The sequence below is a fragment of the Scyliorhinus torazame genome, chromosome 8, assembly GCF_047496885.1.
Source record: "Scyliorhinus torazame isolate Kashiwa2021f chromosome 8, sScyTor2.1, whole genome shotgun sequence".
Taxonomy (NCBI): domain Eukaryota; kingdom Metazoa; phylum Chordata; class Chondrichthyes; order Carcharhiniformes; family Scyliorhinidae; genus Scyliorhinus; species Scyliorhinus torazame.
In genome coordinates, this window is record NC_092714.1 from 169,966,626 (window position 1) to 169,986,814 (window position 20,189).

Below are 20,189 nucleotides of genomic sequence, written 5' to 3' on the forward strand. Positions count from 1 at the left end.
TTGTCCGCTGAATGAATTGGTCATTAAGACCCATTTTCATTTATTTACATCCCCCTGCCGGAGCGCATTTTGGTCCTTGTTCACACCGCCAGCAGGGGGTTGGAGCGTTGTGTGGGCGGCGACCCTGATTTTTCCCCAATGCCCAATTCTCCGTCTCATTGGGGAACACATTCTGGGGCGTCCCGCGATGGAGAATCCCACCCATAGTCTCGCAAAAGGAGAATCCTGCCCACAACATATTGTAAATAAAACAAAGACAGACATCTATATTTTTGGAGTAGGACTTGTTTATTCAACTAATTTTTTACAAACCACTGTATTTGAGAAACAAGGAAACCGTTTCAAACTTGACTTTATTGAGGGATGGAACAGTATTGTGTATATACATTCTGCCAGTCCATTTTATAATAAATATGGTTTTAAATAAGAAAGGATTTTTTTGTCCAGAATGCAAAAGTCCCCATCTTGGTATGGGTCACAGGAAAGAATCTGAATCCACTAAAGAAATAAATAATTTCTTTTGTTCTGTGAAAAACTATTTACATGAGATATTACACACACAACATACACGCAGCACACGCACAACACATATCCTAGCCATTACACAGCAACCAAAACTATTTGGTCTCAAGTAAAAGCATCTGCTTTCTTAGATTTATTTTGAACAGAGTTACTGCAAATCAGAAAATTCAGGCACATTTAATGATTTGGTGGCTTTAGTCAAGAAGGAATTTTAAAATGAAATTACATTGGACTAAAACCAAAATATAGGCTACATTATCCCTTTTTAATTTGAGCACACAAGCTGCATTTTAACTAAAAACAGATGAAGATGGTGGACTAGATTGTACCGCACACTGAATTATGTTAAAATCAGCTTCATGTGTATATGCTTAAACAAAGAATCATGAGTAACATTATGTACTCCAACCTCACTATCTCTCAGCTGACGGTGCAGGCTTTTATATTTCAGAGTGTTAAATCTGCCACTGGACACAGATGTCTGATATTCCTGCCACTAATACCATACATTAAAATAAAGAAGGTAAACTCTGCCCTCCAACTGGGACCAGATGATGCATTAAGGCATTGTTAGCGGCAACGCAAAAGATCAGGCAATATGCTTGTATAGGCCAAAGGAAATGATGGCACTCAAAATTAAGGAGGCTCAACTGCTACCTCAGCCTGACCTTAGTGCTTGTTTGTCATCTGGAATAATATGAGTAATTATTCTGGATTGATGCTGGGGTATCTTACTAATTGATATACCTATTCCTAATTTAATCGTTGACTGTTAACGTTCAATTGTTTTCGTATTTGGAGTTGTAATTTGTTTTATAATAGGTGGCCCTTGACATCGTTATACCGGTAAAATATTGATATATGGTTTTATTGGGTGGCTTATTTCGGCTACAGTGCGAAGTCATCTTGCATAAGCAAGAATAGTAGAATGTGTATGTGGTGTATGCAGCATATCTGGAAAGTCAATAAGCTGATGGGTGTGTGTTGGGAGAAATGAATTGAGTACACAATTATGACATTCTGTACTGAGTTACATCCAATGTTGTTATCCTTTTCACTGTCATAAGCCTAGCAATTTATTCCTTTCTAATCTTGGTGGGTGATATTTAATTGTGATGGGAGGAATCTTCTCACCTTAGTTTTCTTCTTGGAAACCAGGACTGGTTTTGGGTTGTAAACCCGATCGCTGGATTAGCTTGGTGGTGGGTGAACATCCAGTGCCAGGCATCTTGTCAACTACTGGCAATGCATGCTCACCTGGGAAGGTGTTCTGAGTGAGGACACAGATGTCAGCAGTGGTCTGCCGTGATTGCCTGAAGCATCTGTGCAGACATGTCAGGATGGTTGATATTCTATCCATAGATCTTCAGTGTAAATATCAGTTTGTCAATACCACTGATGCAGCCACTCCTGCTGTGCTCTTGCTTCTTCCAATCTGTCATGTTGGGGACACAACGTAAAACTGCCACCCTACAAATCCTAATCACAAAATTGTCTGATTCAGAGCTTGGCAAATTTGTTATTCTCCTGCAAATCCCAGACTGTTTCTACCCATAAGGCCGTTTATATATATAGGGACATGATATTTCATTATATCCGAGTCCGAAAATTGCTTGCCTGTTCACATAGATATGTCTGAATATGCAACTAACATCGATCTGTTAAGAGACACCCAGACACGCGCCGCATATAGGCCTGTGAATACACCATATCAAACATTTTATGGGACATTGAAAGCATCGAGGCAGGGAGGGTGCAAAATATCAGATTTGAAGGGGTTGGGAGGGCGGGGGTTATGGATTATCACCTTCCTGCCATCACTTGCTTTTTACCAGCAGCGCAGAGAGTGGTGGTGGGCACTTGAGGTGATTAAATTGCCAACTTTAGAATATTTATTGGCCTTTTGCCACTGCTACTGGTGTTTTACCAATGGTGGATCGGCTTCATATGATGCCCTTTGGAGGGCCATTTGTGGCAAGAACCATCCCCTCAATATCAACCACTCTACCTTCAAGAATGACTCACTCCACCCTTTTGCCAATCCCTGCCTGAGTGTTCCCGTTGAGCCCGACAACAGTTCCCTGGGTTCCAAGCTTTCTTTCGTGATGCTACTGCTGCTCGGTTGCCGTTCCTGCAGCTACCACCACTCCCATTCAGTTGGCCAGGAGCTCTTGTGGGGGAGGGAGGAGGGGGGAAATCAGTTCATTTTCCATAAAGGAATGCGTGTCCCAACTGCAAGCAGTAAATTTCCTGCTGCATGCAAAGGTGGGTTGGGCTTCCATAATCAGCCTAGGCAAGGTTGCCCCTGACTTTCCAGCCAGTGGACAGGGCCAGCCCCCATAAAACCATGGCCTATGTATATGTTGTATGTGTAAAGGCAGGTGCATCCTTCAAAAACACAATCCTTCTTTGGAAGAGAAGCATAGGGTGACTACGCTAAGTGAATTTACTAAATTCCCACTGGGAACTGCAGCCTGTGTACAACATCAAACAAGCTGCAGCATATGATTAGACACACTTTGCACTATTATTTGAGAATCACTCATGGGTTTCTGTAAAATTCTCCATTACAGTTTAGAGATAATGTACAAATGTGACTTCAAATGAAGCAGTTCCCAGTAAACAAATGCCTATTCAAAGGTGTGTTTGTGGTGTGTGGCACCCAAAGTAGCATTGCCAGAAAATAGCAGGGTTCACTGATCTGTGAGAGATTACTGACCAAGTTAAGTCAGAAATGGAAAATAGTACCTAAAAATGTTACTCAAGATGGTGATCTTGAATTAAAGTTGAAAAAAATCATGAAGATTGGATGATTGCTTTATTTAGAACAGGCTTGTGTCACAGTAATTTAGTGGAGATTTTTCCCGATTCATTGCAAAATCTGGAATAAATCAAACATTGGAATGTAAATGATTTCTGAAGAACAGTGTGAACTGGAGTTTGCACACAATTAGAAATTTAACCCAAGGTGCAATCTCATCATAGTTTCATTTTAGAGGTATCTATAGTATTTGGGCATTTCCTACTGGTAACTTAAGTGTAAATCCCTCATGAGTAATAGTAGTGTTTTTGATTGCTACTGGGTAATCAGGAAAAAAAGTAGGTTCAGGTTATCAGTGGTATATGGCAGCTTTAGATGATTCCTTATCAGGGTAAATAAGAAAATCAGGGTAAAATTAGAATATCCTGATCTGGCAACACGCCAATGTTAAAATTCCCATCTTTGTATCCAAATTCCTCCATGACCTTGCTCCTCCTGACATCTATAATCTCCTCCAGCTCCACAGTCCTTTGAGATCTTGTGCTCCTTCAACTCTGGCCTCTTGCTCATTCCCTATTTTAATCATTGGCTGTTGATGGCTATGTCTTCAGATGTTTAGGCCCTTAACTCTGGAATCCTCTCGCTGTATATTTCCAGCTCTGTACTTTTCTCCTTCAAGGAGCTCCTTAAAATCTACCTCTTTGACCAGGGTTTTGGTCACCTGCTCTAATATACCCTTGGTGTTATTTGATTTGATTTTACTCCTGTGAAGCACCTTAGAATGTAAACGTGCCATACAAGTGCAAGATTTTTTGTTCTTGGTATTCAGGGGGAATGAACAGCTTCAGATTATTGCAGGTAACCAGATACACAGATACTGAATATTGATTAAACGGGTAAGTTTACTTTGGATAGATGGATTGTTACATGTGAGGGGAAAATATAAATACAATGCTAGGCTTCTGGGCTGCAAATCATTGGCCGGAATTTCCCGGCCATTCTCGCCGGTGGGATGTACTGGTTCTGCTGATGGTGAACCCCGCCGGGGGTTTCCTGGTTGTGGGTGATGCATAGAACGGGGCGCTTAGTGGCACAGTAGTTAGCACTGCTGCCTCACAGCACCAGGGACCTGGGTTTGATTCCAGCCTTGGGTGACTGTCTGTATGGAGTTTGCATGTTCTTCCTGTCTGCTTGGGTTTCTTCCAGGTGCTCCGGTTTCCTCCCACAGTCCAAAGCTGTGCAGGTTAGGTGGATATGCCAGGATAAAATTGCTCCTTAATGTCCATAGGCGTGCAGGTTAGATGGGGTTACAAGGAGTTGGCCAAGGTAGGGTCTTTCAGAGGATCGGTGAAGACTAATGGGCCAATTGACCTCCTGCACTATAGGAATTCTATGGATTCTATGGAAAACACGTTGCGAGAGGCATGGAAAAGCGCATGCAGTGGGAGAGATGGGGGAAGGGAGAGACTTGCTGTGTCCCTTGCGTAATAGTCTAGAATTAGGGGATACAGTTTAAGAATAAGAGGGCTCCCTTTTAAGACAGAGATCAGGAGAATGTTTTTCTCTCATTGAATTTATTCAAGGCAGAGTTAGACAGATTTTTGATGGATCATGGAGTCAAGTGTGATGGGGGCAGATGCAAAAGTGGAGTTGAGACTACAACCGGATCACCTATGATCTTATGGAATGGCAGAGCACGCTTGAAGAGCTGACTGGCCTACTTTTACTCCTAAATCCTATATTCCTAAGTTTCTGATTACATAGAACTACATAGATAATCCAGCACAGAAACAGGCCATTCAGCCCAAAGATTTGGCAAATGCATGGCAGATGCAGTATAACATGGATAGATGTGAAGTTATCCACTTCCGATGAAGAAACAGAATGCAGAGTTTTATTTAAATAGAGATAGATTGGGAAATATTGATATATAAAGGGACCTGAGTGTCCTTGTACACCAGTCAATGAAGGCAACTATGCAGGTACAGCAAATGGTATGTTGGCCTTCATTGCAAGAGAACTTGAGTATGTGAGTACAGGCGCAGGGATGTCTTGCTACAACATTACAGGGCCTTGGTGAGACCACACCTGGAATATTGTGTGCAGCTTTGGTCTTGTTATCTAAGAAAACATGGGCTGGATTCTCCGCCCTACCACACCACAGTTCAGGTTCACCCCGCCGTCGGGATGCTCTGTTACGCCAGCCGGTCAATGGGGTTTCCCATTGTGGGGCAGCCCCACGCTGTCTGGAATACCCCGGGCTGCTGGCAAAATGGAGCATCCCGCCGGCGGAGAATCCAGCCCCATATATTTTCCATAGACGGAGTACAGTGAAGGTTCACCAGACCAATCCGTGGGTTGGCAGGATTATCGTATGAGGAGTTGACTGTGGGTTGACTGTGCCTGTATTCACTGGAATTTAGAAGAATGAGAGGGGATCTCACTGAAACGTATAAAATTCTGAGAGGGCTGGACAGGCTGGATGCAGGGATGTTGTTTCCTCTGACTGGGGGGAGTCCAGAACCTGTCTCAGCTTCACAGTCTCAGGATATGGGTGAGGCCATTTAGGGCTGAGATGAAGAACAACCTCTTTACCCAGAGGGTCGAGAACCTGTGGAATTATCTATCACTTAAGACTGTGGGGGCCAAGTCACTAAATACGTTTAAGAAGAAAATATGTAGATTTCTAGACCCCAAATGCGTTAAGGAGTATGGGGAGAACATGGGAGTATGGTGTTAACATAGAAGATCAGGCATGATCACATTGAATGGTGGAGCTGGCTTGAAGGACTGCATGGCCTACTCCTCTATTTTCTCTGTGGTCTGTGCCAGTTTTTAAAAACATCCTCCTGCCTAACTTCATCTAACCCCATCAATATAACTGTTTCTTTCTTCATCATTTGTCTACCTAGCTTCCCCTTAAATGCACGTATTCAATTCACCTCACCGAGTTCCATATAAAGATGTATCCCTGGAATGCTCTTTTTGATTTATTGGTGACTGCCTCTGGTTTTGGTCTCCCCACATGTTGAAACATTTCCTCTACATCTACCCTATTAAATCCCTTTCTAATTGTTAACTACCTCTTTTAGGTCACATCTAAGCCTTCTCTTTCCTAGAGACAAGAGTACAACTCTATTCAGCCTTTCTAAATAAGCGTATTCCCTCAGTTCTAGCATCATCCTTGTGTATCGTTTTCACACCTCCTCAGTGCCTCCAAATCCTTTTTGTAATATAAAAACCATGCTGCAAGGTTGCACACAAAGGAACAGAAAAATCCTCCTCAGGTGACTTGGCTATGAATGTCTCAGGCTTCACACTTCAGCCAAAGCTTCTCAGTTGCAGAATTGCCATTCAGCTTACACTAAGCAGCCAAAAATCAACTTTCATTTGTATTTTTCCAGTTTTCACAACTAAACTTCTGAGGCTGCTGGGTGTCATTTTCAAGCTTGTCTTCTGGGTGCTAAGTTGGCTGAGGCATCAAATTACAGAGGCAGAGACCATCTGCTGTGCACTTCAAACTGTGCAGTTGGAAATTACCCCTAGCTGCTCGCTGACCCTCGCTGCACATGATGATCTAATCATAGAAACACAGCATCCCTAAGGCGCAGAAGGAGGCCATTCAGCCCATCGAGTCTGCACAGACCCTCTGAAAGAGCACCCTACCCAGGCCCATACCCCTGCCCTGTCCACGTAATTCCATCTACCCTAAGGGATACAAATCAGCAATTTAGCATGGCCAATCCACCTAACCTGCACATCTTTGGACTGTGGGAGGAAACTGGAGCATGCGGAGGAAACCCACGCAGACAGTCACCCAAGGTTGGACTCGAACTCGGGTTCCTGGTACCGTGAGGCAGCAGTGCTAACCACTGTGCCACTGTGTCACCCCAGTTCAGACTACTCCTGTTAAGTGAGGCAAAATATTAAATGTAGGCCATTTGATCATAACTGAAATCCTCTCTTAAATACGATTCCACAGGTTTCATTGGACAGAATGCACCAATGAGAGTTCTGGTTGCTATTAATCTTGCTTATCCCCCTCCCCCCCCCCCCTTCCACCCCCAGGAAGTGCTAAGGCCAAATGTAATGCCCCACACCTCTCTGTCAACATCAGTTAACTCAGCATAGACTTGGTATCAAAGTGGTCCAAATTTCCCTAAATCCAGTCCCTAAATCCAATGCACAACTGAGTTTTATTAACTATAAGTCTAATATTCCTAGCAATTGGAGATTTTTGTATCCCTGGCATGAAAAAACAAAACATTCCTGCACATTAACTGTCATATATTTCATTTTGTGGTGAATTTGTTCCCCGTATTTCAAGAATTTTTCATGGAGTCAGTCACGGAACTGCTGAGCCTCCAGTGAGATTATGGTTTGAATTTTATGTTTGGGGCACAACCAAAGTCGGCAAGGGTGGGAGTGGATGTGAGATTGCGTCATTAGTACAATATTATACTATCTGACCAAATACCGGCCATCCTGCATGAAACACGCTCCGGGAAAGACTGAACATTGTAGGGGAGGGCAGGAAGAAAGTGGGCACACAGAAAAGGTGCAGGCTGGTGCTCCCAACATGCTCCCTCAGGGGGACAGCCGCTGTGAAGCTTCTGACCGGTAAAGTCAAGATGTTGAGTGTCTAGGCATCACCATCATACACAGACCTCAGTCACCAGACACATTTGTTAATTTTATTTGAGCCCAACTTCCATTCCGTACTGGATGGAGGTTGCAACTTAAACATAGAGACTGCCTTGCCCACCTGCCAACTCTAAAGGCAGATGGCAACATAAAGTCCCAGTCAATTGCTGTTTAAATAGGTTAAATTTGCTTCTTTATTGTTGGTGGGTGTGCCTCTGAGCCACACGTATGACCGCTGAATGAAATATAACATGAGGAAGCGATGATCTTGGGCCATCTTTTCGTGCGATTTTATATTCTTCCAGGTCGAGCCCGTGCGCGAAATTTAAATGTAAAATTCCAACCTAGGGGTCACAGTTGGGCATTAACCCAGAAGTATCCAGTTATATTTCACCTCAGACATCGTATATGGATTTTCTTCCTGCTCAGATTGAGTAATTAATGGAAAAGGAATAAATCATTGTCAGGAAATGTCCTTTCCCCACTAAAAATTGCAACTCTACCAGCAAATACTTTTAAAAATGTGGGTCTTTCAGAGGCCATTCCTACTCAGAAATTTTGCTGCTCTTGCTCTAAGTATACAAAGACTTAATGTACAGTCAGCCTTGAAAAATAAAGATCATTAAAAGAATTCTCAATTTACAATTAGGTTTTCCTTTAAACAACTTCAGACCATTTGGCAAGTTAAATTATCACGAGAGATCCGTGACTTGCAGTCTTTCCAACACCCATCAGATACAGCTTTTTCTTCTCTCTTATACTAATGACAGCCGCATGCTCTGACCACCATATTCCTGTATTTTTTTAAGATGACGTTTGAGCTGTCGTCAAAGTAAAGCACGGATATGGCATTGAGCTGTGTGGGAGCGCAGCATGGCTTCGGGACATTCTCTGGGTTTATTAAATGAACCTGAATGTAAAATTAAGAGAGAAAGCAGCATTTCAAGGACAATCATAAATACAGTTAACTATGCACACTGTCCATACAACACAATACATACACATATAATGATAACCAAGAATTGATATACCTTTTATCTCAACCAAGAATTCTCCTTCACTTGATTGACAGTGCCCTTGCCATGTCCAGTTCATTTCCTACATTTCTGCTCTCAGTCCTTCCCATCCCTCCCAGAACCATGATAGGGTTCCCCCTGCCCTCACCTTCAATCCCCCCAGCCTCCATATCCAATTGTTCATCCTGTGCAATTTCTGCCCACTCCGGTGTGGCATCACCATTAATCACATTGGGGGTGATTTTTCAACACCTTGTACCCGGCACAAATCCCACTAAGTCGGGAAAATACTGTGTGAACCCCGAAACGGGATTTGTGCCGAGTACAAAATAGTTCACAATGTACCCAGGCCTTCCCAGCAGATGTAATCTCAAACACACCCTCGTTGGGTGTGAAACAGATTAGCATAATATGCAGGGTCTGTTTTAAACCGGGTTCTCCCGGTTCCCGCAATCTCCCACCCTTCGGCGCAGCGTGAGGCTGGCGCGAATTACTGCAGCTCTCCACAAATGGAGACCAACTGTGATAACTATGTTGGGAGACTTGGAGGCTGTTGTAGGCCTCGGGTGGTCGGAGACATGAGGCACTGCCTCCGGAACCATGGCAGTGCCAGCCTGGCACTTCCAGATTGGCATTGCCGTGTTGCCAGGTGGAGTGCCCAGGGGGCCCTAAGGGGATCGGGTATTTGACGACCTCATAGCAGGATGCCACTCTCCTGAGGGAGGGGGGTGCACTGATACTGGCGATTGAGGGGAATTCCTGGTTTCAGTGATTTGAGCCAGCAAGAAAGGGGGTGTCTACAGAGCTATTCTGAGATTAGGATGCCCTTTAAAATGAGGTGGCATGTCAGCGTATTTAGGCCCTGCCCTCTCAATGCCGGTGCAAATCATGCCCCCCCTCCAAAAAAAATGATTAAGTGTGGGAAGATCGCAATGGAAATCATGCCAATTGAAACAGTGACTTGCTTATACTTATTTTTATTTAGTATACTGTTTTTGTTGCTCTCCTGTACATTGGGGGACCAAATGCAGATTGGGTGGTCGCTTTGTGGAACACCTCCAGTTACTTGTTATTTCAATTCTTGGTCCCATACTGGTCTTTCTGCCTCTGCCCCTTAACCTGCTCCAGTGAATCTTAGCATAAGCTTGAAGAACAACTCCTCACCTTTCAGTAAGCATTTACAGCCTTCCCGACTCAATGTCAAGTTCAACAATTTAAGATCATATCCTCTGCCCCCATTTTCTCGGGTGTCAGCTGTAGGTGCCAATTGTACTGCCCCCATTTACACCTCTTCTAGATAAACCATGACCATGGCCTAGATCTTCTTGTCAGCAGCGATTCTGGGGTGATCGCCACTGACTGCTATGATCTCTGAGCTCTTATTATTTTGTGTTCTTCCAGCTGGGACTTCTGATCCTGACTGCAGCAGCAATGCTTCAGTTAGGTGCAGTGACAATGTTGGAGTGAATTTAGTCTTTAATCATTGGGTGAAATGTGAAATGGGTAATATCGAGTTGGAGGCCTCCTTGCAAGTCAATAGAAACTAAATTTGGGTTGACTGTAAAATTAACTGTTGATTTGCTACCGCCTGGCTTGTGCCATTGCCAAAGACATTTCAACACCTGTGGCTATTTCCTGATCAAAGAAATGGATAAGAACTCACATGGTGTTAAACATGGAAACTATCTTTAGGCCCAACCAGTCCATGTTGGTGTTTATCCTGCACCAATGTTTCCTTTATGCCTGTAGCTGCACAACTCTGCAGCAACGCAGGGGTTCTCAACCAGGACATGCACAAGTTGGCACCTTTGTGTGTGTGGTCATGAAGAAAATTTAAAGATACTGTGCACTTAAATGAATCAGCTGCACACTCAAAAAAAGAAGATTAATTGTAACCCCATCTTGCCATATGTTCCCATGTCACTCATTCTCCTTTCCTTCATCTGCCTATTTAACCTATTTTTAAATACTAACATCTCTCCTCCGGCAACTAACTTTGGTAGAGTATTCCATCACCTTGCACTTTAGGGTCTGAAGGTAAAGAGTCCATAATTTATGTCCATTTAAAAAAAATATCAAGGCATGGCAATATTATTAGATTTAATGGGGGGAGGTCACTATTTCGAATTTTCAGGTTTTAATTTTGCATACATTGTAAGATGTCACCTTATTTCTTCCTGTGTTGTACACTAGCTAGACAGCACTTACCAGAGTTTGAACAATTGCATGATTTGTAGCATTCATGTATGAGTTCAGTGGGAATGAACATTCTCCCTCACAATAGTATGCAGCATATCCTTCGGGAGCTATGATCCAGTCCTTCAAGGAGAGAAACGGGATACACATTCAGTACAGAGTTTCTGAATATTGCTGCCATTGAATGTCTGGTTCTACATCTTTCTAAAAACCAGCATGCAACGATATATTTTAAAAAAATACACTTCACTTTAAATGTCAGTTTAATTGTGAACATCAAGAGAAAAAGAAGAAACTACTTACAGCATTCATTCAAAAGAAAGCGAATAATGCTGGACTGGAGTTCAGATTTAACATTTATACTGTAATTATGGCAAACTCCACAGCAATTACTGGTGGCACAGAATTCCATTAGATGTCATGAAAGATGGATTTTATTGTGAGACGTCATACTTATCAAGATGAAGGAGATTATTGCTAGGAAATGGAACACTCCAGTGAGACTCACGCATTCCTAGGTCAGATGCAAAGTAAAACTCCCTCTATATAGCTTAAAATCATGCCTTAATCTAATTCTTGTTGCATCAATGTGACAATTGTCCTTTTTCACAGCAGGCAGTCATGCTGTAGTCTGTCTGCGTGAGACAGCTAATTAGGGTCCAGTTTGGGTCATGAACCTATGCTCACTAGGAATCGGACTGCGACGCAACTCAAGGTGAGTCACATGAGATGCTCACTGGCAGCAGATTGAATAGCCTTTCATTTCATCAATCTGAACTAGATTTGAAATCAGGCCCCAGAGGTGAAAAGCTAAACTTTGCTTTTCCTACCTGTGCCAACAGTAACTCATTTGCTCAAATGCATTGCAGTCAGTCACAAAATAACATGCCAATCAGAAAATCTAGGCTCTAGTTTCTAATCTGGTCCCACAAAATTTTACTCGGCAGTGTAATTAGATAGTTCTAAAATATTTCCATATTAAAATTGTGACAATCCCACCAGTCTCTCTCACTGGGCTTAAGGACAGTATTTTGTTGCTGGCACTTAAAGTATGCTAATGGCGGTTCCACTAATCCAGGTTGAATTAAAGTTTCCTGTTAATTTACTGGGATTCTTCTAAGGTTCAATTTCAAATATTTATACGTTGATTCTGCAGGATTTTACTTTCCACATTTTAAATAGGTTTATAATTTTTTCTTTCAAACACATTACCCAGAGACAATGGTGAGTAAAATACCAACTAGATTCCCCCAAACTTCTACAAAGTGTCATCAAATCTGTTAGTCAATGTAATGTCTCTGAGATCTCTCTCAGAACTGCACTGGAGTGCTGGTATGTACTGAAGTGGCACTTGAACATTCAAACAATTAACTCAGTAAAATCATCGATCATAGAATTTACAGTGCAGAAGGAGGCCATTTGGCCCATCGAGTCTGCACCGTCCCTTGGAAAGAGCACCCTACTTACGCCCACGGCTCCACCCTACTTACGCCCACGGCTCCACCCTATCCCTGTAACCCAGTAACACTACCTAATCTTTTGGACGCTAAAGGGCAATTTAGCGTGGCCAATCCACCTAACCTGCACATCTTTGGACTGGGGGGAAACCAGAGCACCCGAAGGAAATCCATGCAGACACGGGGAGAAAGTTCAAACTCCACACAGACAGTCACCTGAGGCTGGAATTGAACCCGGAACTCTGAAGCTGTGAGGCAACAGTGCCAGCCACTGTGCCACCATGCTGCCCGGTGTTATCAAAGAAGCTAAGCTGATACTGAGGTTGGATATTACAATGAAGGTTCAAAAGTCTGATTGAGATTCCAAAGATTCAAAATCATAACTTGGAAAATGCTGCATGCTAAGGTCTGCATGTTTACACTATAAAGCCCCGGATAGTGAGGAATGAAAGGGACTAAGCTCTCTGCGAATCCAGAATTGTTATGGATATCTGAAAATGGAGCAGCTTTAAATTTGTGTCCTCTAAGGGGGCATTGTTCTCTGAAATACAGGTTGTGGAAATATTCTTTGCAAGAGCTGCGCTGGCTAAAAGGTAACTATGAAATAATATATTTAAACAAAATCCACACCAGTTGGAACATTCTGAAATGATTTTGGCAAGAAACAAACATGCTTTTAGAGTTCTTAATGTTCTGAAGTTACCTGCCATCCCAGGTCACGAAAGCTGACATACAGCTCATGCTTCATGCAGGCCTGGCGTTGGTCACTGCTACTGTTCTCTAGTGATCATAAAAGATATAGGCCGTTATCAACAGGATATCAACACAACATCTGCCTCAGCTATCACCACTAAGTTCCTGTGTCAAATAATTGGCAAGGAGAGCAGGATATTTATAGGCATCTGCATGTCTCAAATAGGAAAGAGCTATTCAATTCTTGCAGAGATTGCACGGTGACAGAGCTTTGCAGAGAGAAAAGAAAAAGACTTGCATTTCTATTAACCTTCCACAATCTCATGATATCCCAAAGTGCTTTACAGCCAATGAAGTATTTTTTAAGTATGGCCAAAGTGTAATGTGAGAAATACAGCAGCCAATTTGCACACAGCAAACTCCCACAAACAGCAATGTTCTAATGAGTAGATAATCTGTTTTGTGATATTAATTGAGGGATAGATATTGCCGAGGACACTGGGGAGAGCCCCTCTGTTATTCTTTGAAATAGTGCCATGGAAATTTTTACATTCACTTACAGAGCAGAGTTTATATAATCACTTGAAAGGTAGCAGCTTTGACAATGCAGTATTCATAGAAACATACAAAAAAAGAAGCAGGAGGCGGCCATTCAGCCCTTTGAGTCTGCTCCACCATTCATTATCATCATGGCTAATCATCAAGTTCAATTCCCTGATCCCGTCTTCCCCCCCGTATCCCTTGATCCCTTTAATGCCAAGAACTAAATCTAATGCCTTCTTGAAATTACACAACATTTTGGCCTCAACTACTTTCTGTGGTAGCGAATTCCGCAGATTACCACTGGATGAAGAAATTTCTCCTCATCTCAGTCCTAAAGTTTTATCCCTTATCCTCAAACTATGACCCCGAGTTCTGGACTCCCCCACCATCGGGAACATTCTTTCTGAATCTGTCTAATCCTGTTAGAATTTTACAAGTTTCCATGAGATCCCTTCTCACCCTTTTAAACATAAATGAATATAATCTTAACCGACTTAGTCTCTCCTCACATGACATCTCCGCCATCCCAGTAATCAGCCTGGTAAACCTTCGCTGAACTCCCTCCATAGCAAGAACATCGGGCAAAATTCTCCCCCAACGGCGCGATGTCCGCCAACTGGCGCCCAAAACGGCGCCAATCAGACGGGCATCGCGCCGCCCCAAAGGTGCGGACTGCTCCGCATCTTTGGCGGCCTAGCCCCGACATTGAGGGGCTAGGCCGGCGCCGGAGGGATTTCCGCCCCGCCAGCTGGCGGAAACGGCGTTTGTTGCCCCGCCAGCTGGCGCGGAAAATGACATCCCCGGGCGGCGCATGCGCGGGAGTGTCAGCGGCCGCTGAAAGTTTCCCGCGCATGCGCAGTGGGGAGAGTCTCTTCCGCCTCCGCCATGGTGGAGGCCGTTGCGGAGGCGGAAGGGAAAGAGTGCCCCCACGGCACAGGCCCGCCCGCGGATCGGTGGGCCCCGATCATGGGCCAGGCCAGCGTGGGGGCACCCCCCGGGGTCAGATCACCCCGCGCCCCCCCTTGGGACCCCGGAGCCCGCCCACGACGCCTGGTCCCGCCGGTAAATACCTACTTTAATTTACGCTGGCGGGACAGGCAATTTCTCGGCGGGACTTCGGCCCATCCGGACCGGAGAATTGAGCGGGGGGGCCCGCCAACAGGTGCGGCCCGATTCCCGCCCCCGCCCAATCTCCGGTACCGGAGACTTCGGCAACCGGCGGGGGCGGGATTCACGGCGGCCAACGGCCATTCTCCGACCCGCTGGGGGGTCGGAGAATGACGCCCATCCTTCCTCAGATAAGGACACCAAAACTGCACAAAATACTTCAGGTGTGGCCTCACCAATGTCCTATAAAATTGGAGTAAAACATCTTTATTCCTACTTGTGGTGAATGTATTATAGTAACCATTCACCACTGTACTACATTGTACGGCGCTGTTGCCCATGTGGGCTCCACCTATGGACCATTGTGCTGTACTACACTGATTGTATAATGTTGGTGCCCTTGTGGGCTCCGCCCCCTTGAGGGGAGGTATAAAGAGCAGCTGCCCTGTAGGCGGCTCTCATTGCAGAGCAGTCGCTGGCAGGCACTGTTCTGTTGATAAAGCCACTGTTCACGTCAACTCTCTGTCTCGTGTGAATTGATGGTCGCATCAATTTAATCAACTAGAACACCGCGATGGAAACAGCCCTCAAACCTGACCGACTGGAACTCAACCCACAGACCGCGGAAGCCAAAGGTATTTTTTCACACTGGCTCCGATGTTTCGAGGCCTACCTCGCCGCCTCCTCCTCGCCCTCCGTCACCGACGAACAGAAGCTGAGCCTCCTCCACGCCCGGGTGAGCCATCAAACCTCCGTACAACTCGAGGAAGCGACCACAAACACAGACACCCTCGTGATACTGAAGCGCCTATATGTGAGGCCGGTGAACGAAGTGTACGCGCGGCATCTCCTCACCACTCGCCGCCAACGCCCTGGGGAATCGCTGGAGGAGTACCTATGCTACCTCAAAGTCCTCGCGCGAAGCTGCAACTACAAGGCCGTCACCGCCTCCCAACACATGGAGCTCGCCGTCCGGGACACCTACGTGGCTGGAGTCCAGTCCAACTACGCCAGGCAACGCCTGCTCGAGAAGGGCGCCCTCGACCTAGAAGAGACGGTAAAACTTGCCATCTCCCTAGAAGTAGCGTTTCAAAGCCTCAACGCATTCCCTTCCGATCACGCGACCCCCTCGTGGACTCCCGACCAGAGAGTACCCCAGGCCTGTGCCGTGTGGCTACCCGCCCAACCCGGGAGGCTACCCTGCTATTTCTGCGACGAGAACCAGCAGCCCAGGCAGCGTTGCCTGGCTCAAAACGCGAACTATAGCGACTGCAGCAAGAAAGTACACTATGCCAAAGTTTGCCTGGTCAGGTCCAAGTCCTCCAAATCACAGGCCCGACCCTCAGGCTCACAGGCCCTGCCTGCCAGCTCCGCCCCCTTCGGACACGTCATCTGCCTCGTGCTGTCCGTGGGGGCAGCCATCTTCGACTCCACACAACACGTGCGACTCACAGGGGCCGCCATCTTGGCTACCACCTGCAACGCCGCCCGACACGTGCGACCAATGGGGGCCGCCATCTTGGGACCACACCACCACCTCTGACCACGCCGACTGTAAACCCATCGCCACCAGGAGCAGGCGGTACAGTATCCAGTTCAGGACTTTTATCAGGTCCGAGGTCCGACTCTTGCGGGAAGGGATCATCGAGGCCAGCAATAGCCCCTGGAGAGCTCAGGTGGTGGTTGTCAGGACCGGGGAAAAGAACCAGATGGTTGTAGATTACAGCCAAACCATAAACCGGTACACGCACCTCGATGCGTACCCCCTTCCCCGGATAGCGGACATGGTTAATCAAATCGCACACTACCGGGTGTTCTCCACGATGGATCTGAAGTCAGCATACTACCAGCTCCCAATCCGCCCGGAGGACCGCCACTACACGGCCTTTGAGGCAGACGGCCGCCTCTTCCACTTTCTCCGGGTCCCCCGAGACCAACGGGGTCTCGTTCTTTCAAAGAACGATGGACCGAATGGTGGACCAGTACAGGCTGCGGGCCACATTGCCGTATCCGGACAACATCACCATCTGCGGCCACGATCAGCAGGACCATGGCGCCAACCTCCAGAAGTTTCTCCAAACTGCCCAAGCCCTTAACCTCACTGAAACAAGGAGAAATGCATTTTCCGCACAACCAGACTAGCCATCCTCGGCTATGTCGTGGAAAATGGAGTTCCAGGGCCCGGCCCCGACCGTACGCGCCCCCTCCTGCAACTCCTCTTTCCCCACTGCCCCAAGGCCCTGAAAAGGTGCCTCGGGTTCTTTTCCTGTTACGCCCAGTGGGTCCACAACTATGCGGACAAAGCCCGCCCACTGATCAAAGCTACCATCCTCCCACTGGCGGCTGAGGCCCGCCAGGCCTTCAGCCGCATCAAGGCAGATATTGCCACAGTTGCGATGCGCGCGGTGGAAGAATATGTCCCCTTCCAGGTGGAGAGTGACGTGTCAGAGATCGCCCTTGCCGCTACCCTTAACCAGGCGGGCAGGCCAGTAGCATTTTTCTCCCGTACTCTCAGCGCCTCTGAAATTCGATACTCCTCAGTCAAAAAAGAAGCTCAAGCCATCGTGGAAGCTGTACGGCACTGGAGGCACTACATCGCTGGTAGGAGATTTATCCTCGTCACCGACCAACGGTTGGTAGCCTTCATGTTCGACAATATACAGCGGGGCAAGATCAAGAACGATAAGATCTTGAGGCGGTGGATTGAACTCTCCACCTATAATTACGATATAGTGTATCATCCTGGGAAGCTCAACAAGCTCCCAGATGCCCTGTCAAGTGGCACATGCGCCAGCGCTCAAGATGACCGACACCGGGCCATCCACGATGACCTCTGCCACACGGGGGTCACCCGGCTTCTCCACTACATCAAGGCCCGCAACCTGCCCTACTCCACCGAGGAGGTCAGGGCCATGACCAGGGACTGTCAAATCTGCCCGGAGTGTAAGCCGCACTTCTATCGGCCGGATAAGACCCACCTGGTGAAGGCCTCCCGGCCCTTTGAGCGCCTCAGTATCGACTTCAAAAGGCCCCGCCCCTCTCCCAACCGCAACACATATTTCCTCAACATCATCGACGAGTTCTCCCGCTTCCCCTTTGCAATCCCTTGCCCCGACATGACCACGGCCACCGTCATTAAGGCCCTACATAGTATCTTCACCTTGTTCGGTTTCCCCACTTACGTCCACAGTGACCGGGGCTCCTCGTTTATGAGCGACTAACTGCATCAGTACGTGCTCGGTAAGGGCATCGCCTCGAGCAGGACTACCAGTTACAACCCCCAGGAAACGGACAGGTGGAGAGGGAGAACGCGATGGTATGAAAGGCCGTCCTCCTGGCCCTCGGGTCTAGGAGTCTCCCAGTTTCCCACTGGCAGGAGGTCCTCCCCGACGCGCTCCACTCCATTAGGTCCCTCCTTTGCACTGCCACGAATGAGACCCCTCATGACCGCCTGTTTGTTTTCCCCAGGACATCCATCTCCGGGGTCTCACTTCCGTCCTGGCTTAAGACACCGGGGCCCGTCCTACATCGCAAACACGTAAGGAGCCATAAGTCCGACCCCCTGGTCGAGAGGGTCCAGCTCCTTCACACCAACCCCCAGTACGCATACGTAGAGCACCCCGACGGCCGACAGGATACGGTCTCCCTCCAGGACCTGGCACCTGCAGGATCCCCTAGCATCACCCCAACCTACCCCCCCCCAACCTACACCGAACAGCACACCCAGCCCTACATGGCCTCCATACTCCCTCCTATACCCCCTCCCCCCTTCGCCGACCTACAGGAATGATGTTCCTGAAGACACGCTCCCGGAGTCCACACCTGTGCCCGCATCGACGAGTTCACCACCCTTGCCCACACTGACAAGTTCGACACCCATGCCCGCTACAAAACCAGAGCTCCGGCGATCGCAGCGAACGATCAGGGCGCCGGACAGACTGAACCTGTGAGCCCTTCACCCCCTCCGGACTTCAATTTTTTAACAGGGGGTGAATGTGGTAAACGTATTATAATAACCATTCACCACTGTACTACATTGTACGACGCTGGTGCCCATGTGGGCTCCACCTATGGACCATTGTGCTGTACTACACTGATTGTATCATGTTGGTGCCCTTGTGGGCTTCACCTATGGACCATTGTGCTGTACTACACTGATTGTATCATGTTGGTGCCCTTGTGGGCTCCGCCCCTGGCTCCGCCCCCTTGAGGGGAGGTATAAAGAGCAGCTGCCCTGTATGTGGCTCTCATTGCAGAGCAGTCGCAGGCAGGCACTGTTCTAGTTGATTAAAGCCACTGTTCACTTCAACTCTCTGTCTTGTGTGAATTGATGGTCGCATCAGTACTCAAGACCTCTCGCTATGAAGGCCAACATACCATTTGCCTTCTTTATTGCTTGCTGTACCTGCGCGCTTACTTTCAGCAATGCATGCACGGGGATACCAAGGTCTCGCTGAGTATCTGCTTCAATTTACACCTATTCAAAAAATAATCTGTCTTCCTATTCCCTCAGTAATGCGCTGGAGTACCCTCACCCCACCCAACCCTCACCCCACAGCACCCTCAGCCTCACACCACCCTCATACCGCACCCACACCACACTCTCACCCTCACTCCACCACCCCCACTCTCCCAGGGCCCATGGTCTAATCATACATCCTGTCCTGTGTGTTGCAGGACCTGCTGGGGTGTGTGGCAGGTATGTATCACAGAGGGGGTTGCAGGTTGGGGGGGGAAAGAGGGCTGAGGTTGATGTGGGGATGGGATGCGGTGTATGTGCCCCCGACCAGCAGCCCCCCCTCCGTCCCCAAGTCGGTGAACCTGGAGGGATGTTGACCCTGGCGCACATGTTGTGCAGCCTTCCTTGCCTGCCCAGGCCTCATATCCTGCCCATCCCCACCCTTCCCCTGCATCTTCCTCATCTTTTGATGTTCCTGTATGTAAATAATTCCAAGAGTATATTTAATGGATGTTAAAAAGCTGCAAAATCATTCAGCAATTGATGCAAATTTTGATGGAATATACATTCAATACAGAACAGGGGCGAAATTCTCCCGAAACGGCGCGATGTCCGCCGACTGGCGCCCAAAACGGCGCCAATCAGATGGGCATCGCGCCGCCCCAAAGGTGCACTGTATGTTCTATGTTAATCTATGTTATGTTAACTCTTGCAATTGGGCTTTTTTGACAAATACTTGCAATCTGAAGCGCTAATGTAACAACTTCAAGAATTGGCTCTGCCAGTTCACT

General features: G+C 47.0%; 1 protein-coding gene across 1 annotated transcript in view; it reads right to left on the reverse strand.

Annotated features, from left to right (window-relative positions):
- Positions 1-267: 267 nt before the first annotated feature.
- The window catches only part of bmp7b (bone morphogenetic protein 7b), a 257,005-nt gene continuing 237,083 nt past the window's right edge, over positions 268-20,189 (reverse strand). Inside the window, exons 5-7 of the mRNA XM_072514510.1 lie at positions 13,300-13,376; positions 11,152-11,262; positions 268-8,837 (exon numbers count right to left, since the gene is read on the reverse strand). Coding sequence (XP_072370611.1) covers positions 8,688-8,837; positions 11,152-11,262; positions 13,300-13,376 — 338 coding nt within the window. The 3' untranslated portion in view covers positions 268-8,687. The remainder of the gene's footprint in view (positions 8,838-11,151; positions 11,263-13,299; positions 13,377-20,189) is intronic.